At 33.3% G+C, this 18,986-nt stretch overlaps 1 protein-coding gene across 3 annotated transcripts in view; it reads right to left on the minus strand.

Annotated features, from left to right (window-relative positions):
* LOC105334546 (protein C-ets-1) overlaps positions 1 to 15,799 on the minus strand; it is a 29,696-nt gene extending 13,897 nt beyond the window's left edge. For 2 of the 3 annotated variants that reach the window (XM_020069865.3, XM_011438047.4), the window contains exons 1-4: positions 15,643 to 15,799; positions 15,370 to 15,496; positions 10,231 to 10,352; positions 8,664 to 8,821 (exon numbers count right to left, since the gene is read on the minus strand). In XM_020069865.3, coding sequence (XP_019925424.2) covers positions 8,664 to 8,821; positions 10,231 to 10,352; positions 15,370 to 15,483 — 394 coding nt within the window. In that variant the 5' untranslated portion in view covers positions 15,484 to 15,496; positions 15,643 to 15,799. Of the gene's footprint in view, positions 1 to 3,245; positions 3,385 to 8,663; positions 8,822 to 10,230; positions 10,353 to 15,369; positions 15,497 to 15,642 lie in introns of those variants that run through there. The other variant, XM_011438049.3, reaches the window with a different exon arrangement.
* Between the last annotated feature and the right edge of the window lie 3,187 nt (positions 15,800 to 18,986).

Consider the following 18,986-nt stretch of genomic DNA (forward strand, 5'->3'; position numbering starts at 1 on the left):
TTCCTCTTGATTCCGACTTTCTGTCTTTGGGGCCCAACTTTACATTGGTGTTCTACATAAAATCAATTAATTTTCCTCCAAATCTTCTACCACTTCATTGGAAAGCCTTCAACAATGATTAGGTAGCTGCTCATTCTGGACTGTATAAATTAAGATTTCATTGCAGACATGGAGTTGTGCTTATAGTTTTTCAACAAGTGCTTTAATGCAGGCTATATATAAAGTTTATAAGCAGTGGCAGACGGTAAGAGCAAGCCCAATAGCTAAATTCAATCACACAGCCACACATCTTGATAAGTGTGCTTTTATATAAACTTGGCCAACTTAAGAGGAGATATCTAAATTTTCATCTGCCTTGGCAGTCTCTGGATTCATATTTCTAGGTTTTATGAATGAAAAATTGGTGGGAACCATATGGCTGGGGCTCCAACGGGGTTACCGCCATTCCCCAAACAGCTAAAACGAATGATGTAAGGTGAGCTCTAAGACATTCACAAAAAAGTCACTGTTGAGATGGGACAGAATAGCTTAAGTTACAAAATGTTATATTCTGACATGCACAAACATTTCATTGAGCTAGGGGATCACCTTGTCCTATATTACAACAGGGGAGAACCGATGAATGAAGGAAGGAGACAAGAACCTGACCCTGGAGGAGACAGTCTTATTTATGAAAAACCCAGAGGGACTCCTAATAAGCTGCCATATAACACAGACTGGAGGTTCCCGGAGTGAAGAGAAAAAAATTACAGGGGATTCATTTTTTTGTATTAAACAAAAAATAAGCAGGCTCCACACTCTGTAATGGGAGATGTGACCCTGCCTTGGCCTACATTAGCAAGCAGGTGCTTTTTCTTTATCATCCACCAGCACTACGTATACAGTTTACTATAAACAAGATGAAGAAAAATCTGGAAAAATATCATTTGCTGCTTGCTTTAAGTAAAATAACATGAAGAGGTTTCTGAATCTCTAGACCACAGAAGTTAATAAGTACAACTAATAAAGTAGGTTAGATTTATTGAATACTACCTACATTTAAATATAATTATTGCATTAAACTGCTGATATGATATTTAAGTGAGTGGGCCAGTCAATTAATTGTGGTAGACTGAAATGTGACCGAGATACAGTTTCTTACCATTAAATAGGTTGGAATAAACGATGTAATAAAGAATATGTGTATTAATAAAACCAACATGCAAATTTACCCCCCCCCCCTTTTTGGCAGAGGTGTTTCACTTGTTAAAAAGTTGGCTAAACCATGTGGATTTAATCAGAAAGCACGAGTTGGCTCATCATGGAAAGACAGACCAGATGCCAATCTTTTATAATGCTATTAAACAAAAAGTGGGATTTTAATCACTATCAATCAACTAGAAAGAGCAAATGGCTCCGAGAGGCACAGAGCTGGAACACATTCAGGACTCGGCACCTCAGAAAATGTCCACTTAAATTATTTCACACGTCAGGCTTGACTTGTTTGTAAAATATAAAATAAGAACTAACAATAAAATCTTATATTGTTCTGCCACTGAATCATTGACTGTACTTTTTATAATACCCCATCCCTTCCCTCCTTTTTTGTCGCAGCAATTAAATGTCCTTTTTAATTCATGGTTATTTGACATATTGATTATACATTTATCAATAAAAGTCACAATACTTCATGATTGAATGAATAAATAAATATTGTGTATCTACATGAAGTATTTTGTTCATTCATAGTTTCATACATTCACTTCTTTAAAAAGATGAAAATACAAAATATTTGACCAACATCTCTAAATCAGCTAGCCCAAGATTTGGACTGGAAAAAGTTAAACAGAAAAAAACCAGCAACCAATGGTGAAACATTAAACCATATGCTGCATTTAAGGAAAAGAGAAAAGAAAGACAAGACGTTAATCCTCCAGTATTTATGAATGCAATTTCCAACCATTAGATTAACAAGCATAACAAGTTGAAAAATTCAACAAAAAATGGCTGAACGTGTTGTGTGACACAGCAGAACAACCCTTTAACCTTGAAGTCGAAGTGTTTACGTCAGATCGGCTTGTCCCAGAAACGGGGACTTTAATGGAACTACCCATGGCAATGGCAAATCTTGATATTCCAAATATAGTGCAGTTTATATGTAAAATTATACCCTATATAAATGCTTTTATTAATGATTTAAAATGTTAAATGAAAATAATGGGTTGCCTTGGGAATAAACTTGAAGCTATTGCTGAAATAAATTTAAGTATTTGGATACAACGTTTTCAATGACAATTCAGGAGATTTATTACTTTTTCATTCAATCAATTCATTTGTATTTGAGCTGACATACTTAGTACATTATACTTCAGAACAGTTCTGGGGAATGAGTAAATTTATGAAACAGCTAGTTTGTGAAGTACCAGGAAAATAAAATTATAATAAAAGTCCTGAAAAAGCTGCCCAGGTTGTAATAAAAGACAGAGAAAGAAGCGGAAGTGTTACTGATACAATTTTCAAAGATCTAAAAACTCCCATTGAAAAAATCAACATTTGGTTCTAATAGAAGCAAATCTTGTGGAGTCAAGGACATAATTTATCTGGAGTCAGCCAAAAATAAATTTTTGAAGAATTATCTAAAAACCAACTGCCTATGAGTGAAGAGACTTTTACTATTAAAATGAATTACTGTTTATGAGTCAAGGTATTCCCAATAAAAGAAAATTAGATACTTAACACATTGACTTAATTTAAAAAGTCTTGACTTATATCGACCTTTTTTGAACAAGTATTAGTACTTGATTCCTTCGTATATGTTTCGAAATCTTAATTGCTGAAAATGAGGTCAGTTGGACTTATTGATAACATAAAAAAGAGCTTCAAATATGTAAAACTTTATATATGTCCCCTACATAACCCTGAACTTAACCCAACTCTTATGTTAGACTTCTCTTCATTCATCTCAGAGATGATTGCATAAAGAGAAGAGTACATTTCTATAGCACCAAATGAAGGTCACTTATCAGTTTACAATAGGATAACAAATTCTGCTAAGACTCAGAATTTGTGGACCGAAAACGTCATCACTATAAATATTGACCTATTTGTATCCTCTACACTTAAATATTCATTATTATTTTTGGGGGAGAAAACCACTGTCCCTACTTGGCTAAAAATTTTTGGACAATCCACAGTAATTGGCCATCTATGAATGATCTAAAGGATTCTACAGTAGCAATGCAATGACAGAAATTGACCATGCTAACCTTCCAGCTCAACATCCAGAAGACAAACTCCAATGGCCTCTAAAGCTGCAGAAAACACATCGGGCACTCTCTGCACATCTCTCTCATACAGGAAAGCTAAAGCTTCATTTGAAAGGATACCCATCTTGACAGATAAAAAAAAATTAAGTGGACAGAGTTACTAGATGTGACTGTTTTTATAGTGTTATACTAGCTAGGTCATTCTGAAAGCCGTCAGGGTCGTCTGCAAACGAAGAACAATAGTAGCAACAAAACCATGGTCATGCACATCCTGAGTATCTCCATGGCAACAGGTTTTTTTTTAATGTCCTGCTTGAATTTAAATGAAAACATGACGTCAAATTTGTTTCTTGATACGATTTCTAACTTCTTGAAGGACATTTAAATCTTTCTATAAACAGTTTATCTCAAAAGGCTTATTGACAAGTGCTTCAAGGGGATTAATTTTTACGAAAATACGATGCACACAATTTTCTGAAGTTTTATCAGAAAAGACCTTCAACTTGCCAACTTTTTTCAGTGGCAATATCTTTAATTATGGTTAACAAAAATTTAAATAATTATGCTCTAAATATTCATTTGTAACTTCCAAGTTGTTGGAGATACAGTAATTGAATTTATTTTATAATAACTTTGAGAAACAGATCACAGAGATCTCATAAAATAGATTACAGTTCTAAATGATTTGAATTTTGCCCCAAAAGTTCAACTCAAAGGCAGAAATGGAAGAAATCTTTTATATCAAAATAACATGATAACATGTTTCTGGTTTTTGAAGAATTTCTATTTGCAAATTTTTTGGAACTGAAGCTAAAATCCCCCCAAAATGAAAAGGATAAATCATATTAGCTTATAAATGTTTTAAAGATTGGAAGGACCTCTGTATCTTAATTAATTAATCAATGATTGGCTGCCACTTTATATGATCTTTTGCAATCCAATGAAACAAAAATAAAAATCTTCTTTCATAAAACAAAACATAAAAAATACTGTTCAATTAAATTCATTCAGATAGCAGAGATTTTAATTTTGGTAGTTTATTCAAGTCATTTTGCTTGTAATAAAGCTTAATTATCAGTGTAAACTTTGGGAGACATGATACAATGAACTGTTTACTGATGATAATGAAATCTAGTTCTATTAACACAGATAGTTGAAATAAGTTGTCAACAAACAAGTAGTCTAGCATGACTTCATTTCCTTTGAGAAAGTCAACAATGAAAGTGTTAACGTAACAGGATATTTTATTAAGTGGGTCCACAGAAGAAAACCGGGACACCTGTAGCAACAAAGTTTATAAACAGCATGCTGGGTCACTCAGATATTCACAGGGAGGCTCCTGTGTATTACACAATGACATCACCATGTAACAGTCATATGTAATATGTAACTCCCCACGTGATTCCATAAGCAAAGGTTAGACCACTAACAAGCAATGTCTGTACTAAAATAAATAAGTTAGCCAAGCAAATTAGATCTTATGTCCACAGTCTATCATGGATATAGGCCTATTTATCTGCTGAACAAAAGAGTCTAGCTGCTGCAAGCTGGTCCAATTCATTGACATGCATCCCTGAATATCAATATAGTTTTGTGTTTCCAACTACTTATTTTTAGAATTAGCTGCATGATCCTTTCTTAACAAATATGTATGAATTAATCATGTGATATGATGTGGCAAAATTTTATGTTTTGATCTATATTTAAAAACTTGTAATTGATGATAAGTACTAAATGGCTCATTTAAACCAGTAACAGTAGATGCGTTCTGGAAATCTGGGATAATTTTCTCTCCTGTTGCTGCTTTTAAATTGGTTACAAATAACTCTGAAATGGCAAAACTACATCAGCATTTGTAGATTAATACAAAAATTTGAGATTTTTTTTGTAGGCGAATTGAGACATAATCTAGAGAGGTGCATAGAGATTTGGCTTGCCCCGTCAAAATGGTTGTTACGAATACCCATTGTTTTAGGTGAATTATTCAAAAGTTGTAACAGCAACGCAACAGGTTGAACAGACGAGTTAGCAGTGAGCAACTTTATGTTGAGAAAATGCCAGCATATACAACTGCACGTATTGAATGTTTTTGATTTTGTGCCATAATCCCTGTACTCTAAGCATCCTAATCGGGCAGGGACAACACTGGGTTATGCAATGTTTAAAAGATACCGGCACTCCTAGCAAGAAGATAGAGCCTGCCGATAATAAATCCAAACTGTGAAATATAGGGGCATTACTTTGATAAAAATCAACAAAAAACAAAATCTGTTTCTTTACTAACTACAAAAATATCAGTTGGTGTTTGCTGGATCTTTTTTCTGAGCTTGCACTGTAAAGTCCACCAACTGAACACAATGAAACCCTGTATTCCCTCTGTGCCACACTGTATTTCATCAAACGAACAAAATCTCTCTGTATGAATGATTGAAACAACACCAAAGAAACAAGAAACCAGCCATGACCACAACCAGTTATATTTAGGGCGCCCCAGCTCATAATTAATGCAATGCTATTAAACCTGCATGACTACAGCTCAATTAGAATGCTCCGCAGTTTTGAACATTCTGCATACATATTGATGCAGTTGTTACAAAATCTTTTAGCTGCTACATGAAATAAATGTTGCATGAAACCTTTTATGAGAATCGGCATTAAAGCTAATCGGGCTTTACTTAGCCTAATTAATATCTTCATCTTGTGATGTCTATGATGTGACAGAATTTATCATGACATAGAACTGCGTGCAAGTTTCAGTGATTTGGTGCTGAGTTTTGGTTGTTGCTGGGAGAGTTCTTTAAGAGACTCTCAGGCAACAAAACTTCAAACTCACAATCAGAAGTAGAAATTGCCAATTAATACAAATTAGCTTAAAGGCTGGTAAGCCAAAATAGGTTATCAAAAAAGATCTCCCGATAAAAGCTCAAGTTAAGAAAATAACGACACCCTCTGATTATGTTTATTCCACTTTAAATCGCCTACACATAAAACACACATTGATGTGTTGTTGTTGTTGCAACTGGGTGAAAAATTAGTTTAAATTGATAATAAAACAACATTGGTGTATGGACACCAATCTGAAATACAGACTGATGCAATAAATCAATTCATGGAATTTTATACACAAAATGCTATGCCGGTGGGATTGATCAAACATTTGTCAACTTTTTAGGATTTTATTAACTTATAAACATTACTAGGTTTTTCCTTTCTTTTAGAAAACAAAAGCATACATTAAGAAATCCATGTATTCAGTTGCCAGCTATCGAAAAAAAAATATATGTGTGGGTATCTTTTTTCTTTATTCTGGGTTCTGGATTATTTCAATTTTTTCCCCTTTTGAGGCCCCCTCCCCCTCTCTTGTAACTTCAATGAATCTGAGCAGCTGCCAGTTTTTCGGGCACTGTTTTTATTTACAAAAAACTCGAGTTTATACTTTTTTCTTTCACTGCTTAGTTTGAATGCAACTTGCACTGAATTTCTTATTCTTTATCCAATCATACAACTAGAGTTATCCATCTTCCTTCATTTATCCACAAATCTTTACATTAATAAAATGATAGTTCAAACTTTAAAAAGTAAGCAATGTTTTCATTGGTCAATTTAAGATACGGTAATAACAACCTCCTCCACGGGTTGTACTTTGAATAGATAGGAGTAATATCATCATCAAACTTATATATAAATACACAATTCTATAATTCGAGTATTAGTCATCCATTTGCCTCATGCAAAGCACAAAACATAATGGTGGAATACAGGAACAACTCGGAGAAAAGATATTGGCACTGTCGTCCATGAACGGTCAACTCATCGAAATACCTGCACCATACATGTATATCTATCTCTGTGACCCTGAGATTTTATTTCTGTCAGTCTAATAAGAAAGACCTTCATGGCATGAGTCAATCAATTGCAACCAAAAGGTAGATAGAAATAAATCAGTAAAAATCATGACGGTCAGTTCCTTATTATCTGCCAGAAGGTTCTCATTAGTCATCGAAAACTATTGTTTATAACTCTCTTTTTTTTTGGAGCTGAGGTTTTACACATGCTAACAATGAGACTCATAATAGTGATATACCTGCCAAGTTTGGTATAATCTGTTTATAGTGACATCGCTTGGTTTACCAGTTATTTCTTTCATAGCCATGTAAATGTCTCAGACTTATCTAATATGACTAGTTCTACAGAAGAAATTTATAAAAATACAAAAGGAAAAAAACCTCCAATTTTTGTAGACTGTGTACCGGTAATATTTTTCCTTGCACCTGTATCAAATTATTTTTGGGTTGTTTCTATTTCAAAAGTACATTTGAAATTAAAACTCTTTTAAGAAAAATGTGTGACACATATATTCCCTCCTTCTAATATACTTTAAGAATTTTGATACATGCTAAAATTTTTCATGAATTCTAAATTAAGAATGACAGCACTTTGAGGATAACAAACACGAGCCTCTAATTTAGCTTCAAAAGACCGCAGAAGAAAAATCAAAGAGCAAATGAAATTTTCAAGTTGTCGCGAACAACAGCCATGTACTTTATTGTTACTGAAATTCTAAAGCTGACACAGGGGATGGGACTATTTCAATGAAATTTACAACTTCAAACAACCATTTAAACTTCTACAATCCCCGACTAAGAGCTGTACTGGTTGTAATTTGATGTACAGCTCTGGGCGATACATATTAATTAATACCCCTCGACAAACAATCAGTGTCAAGTTAAATTAAAATCATCAGGTTGACAGTCATGTGAAGATCCTTTCTAATAGCTGCGCTTATCTAAAATCGTCCACGTAGCCAGTCGCTGACAATTTCACATTTTTTACGTATTTTTTCGGGACACTCTGTTACCTGTTACAGCAGCATACCATATAACTAGTTCAAACACATTTCATTGTATATATGAAAAATACAGATTCTCGCTCACTGTGATTTCATTATTATTTTTGGGCATCAATCTTTGTAATTTTGGAGAAAATAACAGTTTCAAGGATAAGTATATTTTGGGCCTATGATTCAATTAATACAATTTGCTTTGAAATACTACTCTGAAAAGAATACTGTATACAGGGAAATATTTGCCACCGTTTTATTTTCGCCCCTTTTTGCCCTCATTGTCAGGGGGCGAATTTTTAGACGGTGAGAATTCCAATTAAAGCCTCAAATTATCTATCTTTAAAAACAACTGTGTCTGGGCCAATGCAACACTGTTTGCAAGTTTAGCAATTAAGGGGCAAAAACTACATGGGGCAAAAATAACCCTGTATACAATACATAATTCCGTGGATCAACGCAAAAACGAAATCCACGAAAATTAGTATTCAAGAATGAAACCACAGTATCATACTAAATCAGAAAGAGCTGAATATACTTGAGCAGACTTGTATCACCACAAAAATCACTGGCCTTACCATCATCTGTCAGGTCAGAAATGGAAGGCACTTTCTGGATGTTGCTCAAGGATGGGACCCGATGGTCATCACTGCTCTCCTGTCTGGACAACAGGGGGCGCTGCTCATCGAAGCTGTACTGTCTCGTCATAACCATGTGATCATCGCAGCTACTTTGCCTGTATTGCAAGAATATTCATCAAATGCTATTTTATTTAATAATTCATTTAGCCCAAAAACGCAAAATTGTACTCAGAGATATGGCTGATTTTTCTACGTATATCTGACTTTTTCTGGAATCAGAACAGTATAAATGGTACAAGGATAACAAGAGCGGAATTTTTTGTACTTGTCCCTCAGAGTGAGACAAAACCACTTCAATAATTCCAGGCAGTTAAACACTCATGCAAATCTTGGAGAACATGGAAAAGCAGTCAGTTTATGAATGAAATCCATTGATGCGAGAGCCAAATGATCAAACAAAACAAAGAATAGCTGACATGATTCTGCACATTAAATAAATGTCACATCGTCGGGTAATGTGTTCATAAAAGTTCCACTTGACAAAGCAGGACAAAGCCTAAGGTAGAGTCACAGTAGCAACCTTGCTTTTTGTTTTTAATTTCCATTGAACAATCTGGTAATGATCCCGATTGGAACACGAAATGCTTATAATTGCCATTAGGTCAGAGTCAAATATGTCAAATCAATACCAATAATGGCTGAGACGGAGAAAAAAAATACCGCTTTATTGTGTGATTTACAAAATGCCTTACAATAAATGAAATTAGAATGAATCAAATGTTTTTGCAGGGCTATATTCTTAACAAGAATTAAGCTGGTGGATTTCAAGAGATCCTTTTGCCAATCCATACACTGAGCTCAAAGCAAATATTGGGAATATTCTTTTATTTTAATACTATGTAATACACAGATTTCACAGAAACGTGGTGAATTGCTGACTGCTGATACACAGAGGGTATTATTTCACAATTCCTGAGACTATAGAGGACACGTACTGGCTAAGAAAACCTGTCCAAACCTCTGGCTGTCTCAAAAAATAAACAATAATAATGGAAAATCACTTCCATGATGTTCAATCAGCTCATTGATCCTTATATATAATAACAGTTTGTGAATGATGTGTGCTTTTAAGGTCAGGACTTCAATAGGACCAAAACTGTTTGATCCCAGTTTCAAATTGTAAATGTTATTAGTTACTTTCTGATGCAAAGTGTCAAGTAGACCAATATTCTTCAGGATATATATTGAGTATCTAACATCAATTTTTTTGTGGAAAAAACACTTTGTGAATGTATGTTACAGCATATATAAAGCATAGAAGTGGAATCAATTATGATGGTTTTATATTCAAAATATTCAAGATAACAAAAAATGTCCATGATTATATTATTATTTCAAAATGTTATTGATATTTATTAAATCATTTTCAAAGCCTAATGAAATTAACACCCCCACAAATCATAAATATTAGACACAGGAAGTTATTGTATTGTAAACAATCACAAAAATATACTGTTAGTAGTAAATTTAAAAAAAAGAGGTCAAGAGGTAGTGGCATTCTCACCTGGAGATAAGCAACTGGTCATCCATGCTTCTCTGTCTCAGGGGGACCCCCACCGGCCTCTCCTGTTGCAGTACATTATTGAGACGATGAATTTCCTGTGTTAGTTCGCTGCTGTATGTCACCTGGAGAAGGTATTAAGGATGCGACAATCTAATAATTATTGTTTTTCCTCCCTATAATGTCATCTTTCACAATCATAGTAAACAAGTTATGAAACACAGACTCCAACAACATGAAAATAAAGATTTTTCATTTTTCATTCATCAGTGATGATTAATAAACGGAAAACAGCTGCCCTCTTTTTAATATAAAGCCATAAATACTCTCAACAGAAAGTTCAAATGATTAGGGAAATAATTGCTGAATTTATATCAATCTGAAAATTATAACAGGGTATTTTGATGATGAACACATGCCTTTCTCTACATAAAGTAAATGATAGTCAATATGTCTTGGTTATATTAACATGTAAAGTTATTAAAACTCCTTTGATTTTGTTTAATTGATATATACTATTATTTTGAGATTACAAAGAAAAAAATTGATTGATATTTTTCAAATAGAAATCTGGAAGAAAGGAGATCAAAAGAGAAAATGTAAAGATACTTGTTTTGTATCTGTTTTACTGGTAATTTTTGTCTCCTCTTGGAAGTATATAAATTACCCATCAATCCATAATTCTCTAAAACCCAAGGATAGTTTTTGCGTAATAGGTGAATTAATATCTTAATTATCTTCAGTCAGTTCTCTCAAATTAATTGACAATGAAGATGACATGAAGTTCACCCTGATATGTTTCTAACTTAATTCATTTAAATCACATTTAATAAAAGTAAATTAATTAAAAGCTCCTTTTGTTGCAGGGGAGAGAAAAAGTATTGATTTAATTTAATAATTATTTTATTCAAGAATATAAGAATATATTGAATTGGATTGAACAGCAGGCACAATGCCTATATATGTTCTCTCCTATAGTCAAGGTATAATATTAATAATTCTTGATGCAGAACTTTACAAATTGTTTGATGAAAAAAAAAACCCATCCAGACACAGCTGTATTGTAGTGAATATACATGTATAGTGCATTTCCAGCTATTACCTTCATGTTCTACACTTCCATTAATGAATGAAAATATTCTCACGACATTTTTTGCTACCACAATGAACTTCTCAAATGACACCACAATCATAATCCCTCTAAATGATTAATAATTTGATCATTAGTAACGATGATAGGGTTTCATCATAATTAACTGCTACAATAATCATTTGACTAAATCGCTGTACCATATGCACCATGCATGGGAACTTTTCAGCCCAATTTTTTAACCATTGAATTTCGATAAAACAAGCCAATGAAACACCAGCTGTCAAATGCTGAAACCGAAAAAAAAAATATCAAAAGGTTCAGAAATTATCTGCAAAATCATCAACTTCAGCCTGCAGGTATTTTATTATTTTCTCCTGTATTTCAAGAGAAAAAAAATCAATAGAGCTAAACTCTAAATCTATAGACTTTGAAAACATACATATGCCTGCCAAACAATGCGCATAATAGCACAAGTTCAAACTTTTGTAACAAAGTATTACCCCGCGAGAAATACACTGACAATTTTGTCTGTTATAATGGCTTCACCACTAAATCTAAGTATGAGTCATTGCATAAAACACCTCACAGGAATGATGGAATATACACTGCAGATACATAGTTTCTAATGCCATGAATTTATATTTATCTTAATCACTGGGCAAACTAAAAATCTATACAGCTCAATATCTATTCAATTAACAAATGAAAGACAGATAGGGAGGTAACTTATGTGAAAAAACATTTTTTCAATAGTTTTTTTATTCTAGTGGATCAACATTGGATCAACATGTAGAAATTACTGAAATGAATGATAAACAACACCCCTCCCCCACCCTCCTCATTCCCCCAATCTCTGATAATTAACTTAGTCACTAAGAACTGATTGGCCTAAATTTTATAATGAATCAAGGAAATGAGTTTATACATTTAGGTGTAAAGAAGGATATATTTGGCCACCATTTTATTGCTCTGGGACTACTTTATATGTCCCAAACAATATAGCTATGATCTAAATTGAATTTTCTTTGTAAGTGTAGTTAAATACCCTACAAATTAGTAATGAGGCTGATAAATACATTGGGTTAGTTGCTCTCTTAAGAACAATAAGACACCTTCACTTAATGTATCAGAAAGGGTTCAGTCCAATTGGTACATGACTCAACAAGATGGAGAAAAATCCTTGTGTATAATCAAATGCTCTTTCATCTGAACTGAAATGTGCACATAAAAATCTCTGGCCATTTTAATCAGCCAAGAAAATGATAATTCGCCCATTCATAGAGCTCTTTGTACGGCCAATTTTCCATCCTTCTCTAGATCATAGCTAGTGAAAGATCTGTTTGTGCGTTTTTTATATTACGGATGCTTATCGTAATTCTCTCAATGTTGTGTTCGGCCCGCATTAAGATTGGTAGGCATCGAGACTGTCCATTGAAGTTTACAGTTAAACAATTATGTATTTAGGACATAATCAATAATCATGTCAATATCGGGCCCTCCCGGGTTGCCTTAATTTGAAATCAATACACTCTCCCTTTACAAGGCCAGCTGCAATTATACTTGTTTAAAATAGCAACTATACCATACAGTCAATTGATTGCTGGGTTAGTCCCAGAAGCAACAGTTTGCCTGTCTTAGCGATAGGACAGTGTGGTTTAAGCCTCTGCTGCCTACCCCTTCAATAAGTCTATATAATATGGTTCAGACAGTTAAGACTCTGTCTTTTCCATATTCCTTTCTTTTCTTGTTATTTTTTTTTCCTCCTCAAAAAATCTTTTTTTCAATATGAAACTCAGTCATGACATTTATAGAGTAAACTTATATTTTCAAGGGAGAGAAATCTTAAAGAGTTGAAACTGTAACTTTATAACAACCAAAGTTATACGTCATCAGAATGCACAGTTTGCACAATGACGGCACTTTTCCCCCTCTCCTGAATTTAATTAATGCTAGATGATGATTACGTCCGTGTCAAAACACTTTGTGTCAAGAAGCTACACAGAACATGACATTCAACTGCTTAATATACAGTGTCGCCCGAGTCTGATGTGGGATAGGCATATTAGGGGAAGAGACTTGACATTTTGATTGGATTAGAAAATTCAATTCTATAATAGGACATCAATTAGTACTCTGGTCCTTGAAATTTATTGACTTTTTATTTTTAAGACAAGAAGACAAGTCAAACTTTTTAAGTAAAATGGTGGGTGGGGGTAATTATTCACATATTGCCCGAGTACTTTTATGTGCACCAAAACAGACAAAAAATGATGAAAAAAAAATCCCAGCTTTTTAAAAAAGCTAATTTATGGCAAATGGACTTATCCAAGAACACTTTTACCTTTATACAATACGTGAATTTTAAAAAAAATACCGATAAAAAGTTCATCTTCAACAAGCAACAAAAGACAACAATTTCATATTTAAGCATATTCTTTTTTTGATTCTGCAGCGAATTTCTATTTCATATGAAGAACCAACTATTGCTATTTAAATAATAAATGAACAATTAATATGGATTCATAGATATTATTGTCATGTCATATCATTCTGTTTCAAAACACACCCATGATCATTATCAGTATCAGAAATAGACTGGTAATATTGTTTAAAATGGAGTGACTGTATATTGGCTTAAATTTTAAAGTATCATTAATTTCAAACAGAAATGAATAACAATAGACTAACCAAGGGACAATCGAATAAAACAAAAAAGAATTATGAAATAAACAATCCTGTTCTTAATCTTAAAATATGATGTTAGTTATAATATTATAGATATCATTCGTAAATTGTTATAAACTAGCAAATAAATTAGATGAAAAAATAAAGTCAGAACCCACTGAAATCCTGAAAGTAATTAACAGTTCCATCCCTTGATGTTTTGAGCTACATATATCAGTCATATATGTGATAAGTTAAAGATCCCAAAACTGTACAGGAGCATAAAAAAAAGTACAACAAACGGAACAAAATATCGCTTAAATTCTTCTGATAAAATACCTTATTTTTAAACCATGAAATGTATACCATCACAAATGTCTTATTCTAAATGTTTTTAAAACACCAATAAACCAGTATACTTTAAATTATGCATTAATTTTGCTAAAACATGGCTGTCATTGATTTAACTGAACTATAATTGGAGAGGAATAATTTCTGCCTGGACCAAGAATCCACCCCAGGACCCTAATATTTACATCAGTTTCTCTGACACTGTGGAATTGAGATTTACATTCATACCCCACAGAGCCCTGACTTCTACAGAGGCAGTGTAGAAAACTGGGTAGTGAAATATGCATTTTGAACTACCTGGTACATAGTTATTTCATAAAACAAAAAATACAATAAAGCCTCATATTTTTTTATACTTACATGACATTTCAAATACATTGCAAGTACATTTCTTCCATATCTGCTGATTTTTAAAATTTGTCAATTTCTTACATTTTAGAATTTTACTCAAAATAACAAATTCCTACGGTATATCATAAAGCTAGCCACTGCTAAAAGTTAATTGTTAAAATAATGAATTTGGATTTTCTTGGCAGATTTTATAAATATAAGAGTTTTTGCAACATGATTTTTCTTATACAATCCTCTGAAGAACAAAATAAATAAACACAAATTTTCAAAAAATAGATTATAAAGTACTTAGTCAATCAAGCCTATTAATCCATTAATCTATAATTAACATTTATAAAATTATGGTTAATTATGAACTTGGATATAAAATTTATTTATACCTGAACGTACAAAGAAACGCTTGTGATAATTTGGGGAATAGCATGTCTGATCAAATGGGGATTTTTATAGTTTCATTTTTTAATAAACTTAATTTAACTCTTAACACCACAATAAACACATGTAAAACTCATCCAAACTAAACAGCCACAAAATGAAAAGTTGTCTTAAAAGAAAACAAAACAGAATTCAGAAATTAAGCATGCATTCTAATAAAATTTCATTTTTTATCACCCTGCCCCCTTTTGTGGCCCCTTTCAATTTATGAATGAAGTTGACTTCTGAATGGATTCAGTTCAGCTTACCGTTTTCGGGATTCTCAATCGAGTTTTGGGCATTTTGCTTGTATTAGTAACCTCCGAGCTGAAGAATTCTACGTTTTCAAGACCAGCATCAATCGCACACAAGTCCAATTCCATATTCCAAGATCAGCTGTAAAATATTAGAGTAAATTCAAACGTAAGAAACAACGCACAGCCATTTCATTGATAACGGCACAACAACACACGAAGTGCCTGTTTACTACGGTACCTTTGTCCTAACAAAGAGTCAGTGACAGGGCATGTAATTCTACTCACCTTCTTCTCAAGATAGATGCTTTCACTGCGCTAGCACAGGTGTCAAATGCAATCGACGGGCAGCGATCATTTTATGTTTTAGTGAATGGCATCAATCAATTTTTGTGACCTCACACCTATGCAAACGAGGTGTCCCGAACGGGGAAAAGAAACCCGGATGAAAGCATAACGGCCTAATTTCTAAGCAGCCTATTTTTAATACCTTTTTCGTTATTTTATCAACTCGAAATGGTTTTTAAATTATCGAAAAAAAAAAACATTCATCGTGTAAATAAACATTATACGATACGGATATTATAATTATGTGGAATAATGGAGACGCTTTCTTCGTCTAAAAATAAACATGATAATGGCGCCAAATTCTTGTTCTCCAAGACAACGTAAATGTTACACAACAAAAGAACAAGACAGTGCAAAATTATTTTATACGGTATAATTCGTGGTTCTCTCCCAAAATTGTGTTTGTTCAAAAGACGTGAAATTGTGAAGTTTAGCAATGTTTAGATCCTAGTAGATTTTTTATTTAAATAAAATTCGAAAAACCTTGGTTTGCTTTAAAAAAGATCAAGGAAATGTTTGTTTTAACAAAATTATAATAATAAATAGTATGTGAAACTTTTTTCAGTACTTGATTTGAAAATTTCAATAGCAAAATTTTTACATATTCACAAGCTATTTTTTTTTTATGTCTGTTTCATTCCTAAATAAATTAAATTCTCAATGATAATCTGTAGAATATTATATCTACAGTAATTCCAAGGAAAATTTACAAGTTTCCTAGCATGTGCATTACTTTAATTATAAACATTGTACGGGTTACATGAAATAATTATTCAAATAAATCTGTAACATTGCTTGCACAGAAGACAAAACAAATTCCCGTTCCATCTTTTTCTGTTAGCTTGTCAATGTGGTCAATGTGGCACGACACTTGACGGGAGATACTGATTTTGTAATCTGGAGGGGCTGCGATTTGGCATGCAGGTGAATATACCTTGGTGCGCAAAGGATGGGAGCGGATCGTCATGCATTCTAATATGGTGGTTCTTATTCTGTTGTATGCTTGTCGGAATAGAACATGTTCTTTTTTTCCACCTAGGTTCAGTAATAGCTTGCTCGAGTAACTCAGACTCTGAAAATATTGTTTCAAACACAGTCCAAAGATCTGGGGTGTTGGATTAAAGGTATACTTGTGTTTGAACTATGGAGTCTAGTCCGCTTTAATGTTTTTAGAGATACCAGGGACGTATATAGTAATATTATTATATAATAGTATATACGTATACAACATCGGGGAGGGGGGGGGGGGGCAGTCCCCCTACTTTTTCTCGCAGCATTCATTTTTTTTAATTTGAATATAAAAAAGTAAAATTAAGATGGAACTGCCGTCTCCCTTCCCCCAATCGAATTGGAAGGAAGGAAATTAACAGTGAAATTGATGTTATATGAAGTTATAGGTACGGTATGCTCTGCCCCCCCCCCCCCTCCCCCAGCTCAACGGATTAGGATTTTCATGATTTTTGAGAAGTTGGTTTGTTCGGTTTTTTATTTTTGCTTGTCAAGTTATTTTGGATGAGTTTGTCCCCCCCCCCCTTTAAAAAAAAACGATGCTTCGTGCCTGATATATTTTTTCTGCAAAGCGTAAAGTTTAAGGAATGTTCGGTAATTTCTAATAGTTTAATTAAGGTCTATCTTGAGACATAAACAATTTTAATTTATTAAATAATGGAGTCTTGAGTCAGGTCTTTAAGTTGCATATCTGCACGTACTGAGTCTCGCCTTTGTACGTGCAGTCTGAACTAATCTCGTCTGCTATGGGTCGGAGACATACAAGTATGCACCCTATAATGTCAATAGTTCAGTATCATACTGAGGCCATTGCCGTGCAGCTAGAATGAGTGTAATTAAATTCTCAACACCCTGATGACAAAAGAGATAACTTCAACTGGAATAATTCTTTTTAAAGCTCTCTTTAAAAGATGATTTCTGGTTTTTTAAAAACCATTTAGGCTTATAAAGTATTACTTTATGTAAAGTATTTATTACTAAATATGTTATTATAGAAAAACATGTATTAAATTTCTTTAAGAAGTGTACCGAGATCAAGAGCCTTTGGCGGATCAAGACAGGTGTATGGGGGTTGATACCTTAATCTAAAATTAGTTGGGATAGATCAAGATCGAGATATAACTCAGGTATAATTTAGTTATAAAAATTTATAGACAAAATGTAATTACATGTAACTCTTTTACAAAATTTTTGCCATGTATGTATACTACTTTCTAGATATGTATTATAAACTTCCTTGCAAATAAATAAAATAAACAAATCTCTATCAACAATGGACCAAATCTAACAAAATAAGAAAATAGTTCATACTGCCTATTTCGTAAAACCACTGATTACCAGTTGATTGGAGAGAGTGACTTAAAAAACCACCTGTCCACTCCAGTTGAATAAAGGCTTATTAGACTGACTTTTGCAGAAATCGTATATTGGGTGGAGATACAGCAATCTTCTAACCTTCCAAGCTTCTAATTAGAATTCGTAAACAGTCAAACACATCACGATAATTAAAATAAATTTGTTCCCTATAAAATTGTTCTTCTGTTGTTCTTTCCATGCACTTACCACATTTTATATCATACATTTTGAGCTTCTTAATATGGGAAAATACAAATGATACAGCATTGAAACCCTTAACAGATATTCATATGTAACAAAGTTAGTAGTTTAATTAGATTTTCTTCCTTCATTTTTTCCCGTTTTTGTTTTGTTTTGTTTTTTTTCGGGGGGGGGGGGGTGTTTGCAAAACCACGGTCAATATACATGTATACGATTCTCTCCAAAAGAGATTGACGGACACTGGAACCGTGGCTTGAGACAATTGGATGGATGTTTGTTCAAGGTTAAAAAGGGGGAAAAGTTTAATCTTAAGTTTTTTTTCAGAGACATAAAAAGAGAGAGAGAGAGAGAGAGAGAGAGAGAGAGAGAGAGAGAGAGAGAGAGAGAGAGAGAGAGAGAGAGAGAGAGAGAGAGAGAGAGAGATGTCCATATGAAGTATGTAAGTTCATTCTTTGGTTGTAGGCTAATAAGGACTGGTAAGAAAGTAGCAATCTTTGCCGAAATAAATATCAACTTTTTTCAGTGCTATTCATGTAACGTTATACTTTCTGCCCGGTAAATACACTCAAATTTAGGTGTATAGATGGTGGATTCCAATCTATATTTACATCGAATATCTCTACAGGATAAAACATCAAAACTAAGAACAAATCAGTTACACCGGTGATCACCCCGCTCGACGATTGCGTCAAGAAAGACAACCGATTTTGGAACTCTTC

Source organism: Magallana gigas, chromosome 2 (genome assembly GCF_963853765.1).
Source record: "Magallana gigas chromosome 2, xbMagGiga1.1, whole genome shotgun sequence".
Classification (NCBI taxonomy): Eukaryota; Metazoa; Mollusca; class Bivalvia; order Ostreida; family Ostreidae; genus Magallana; species Magallana gigas.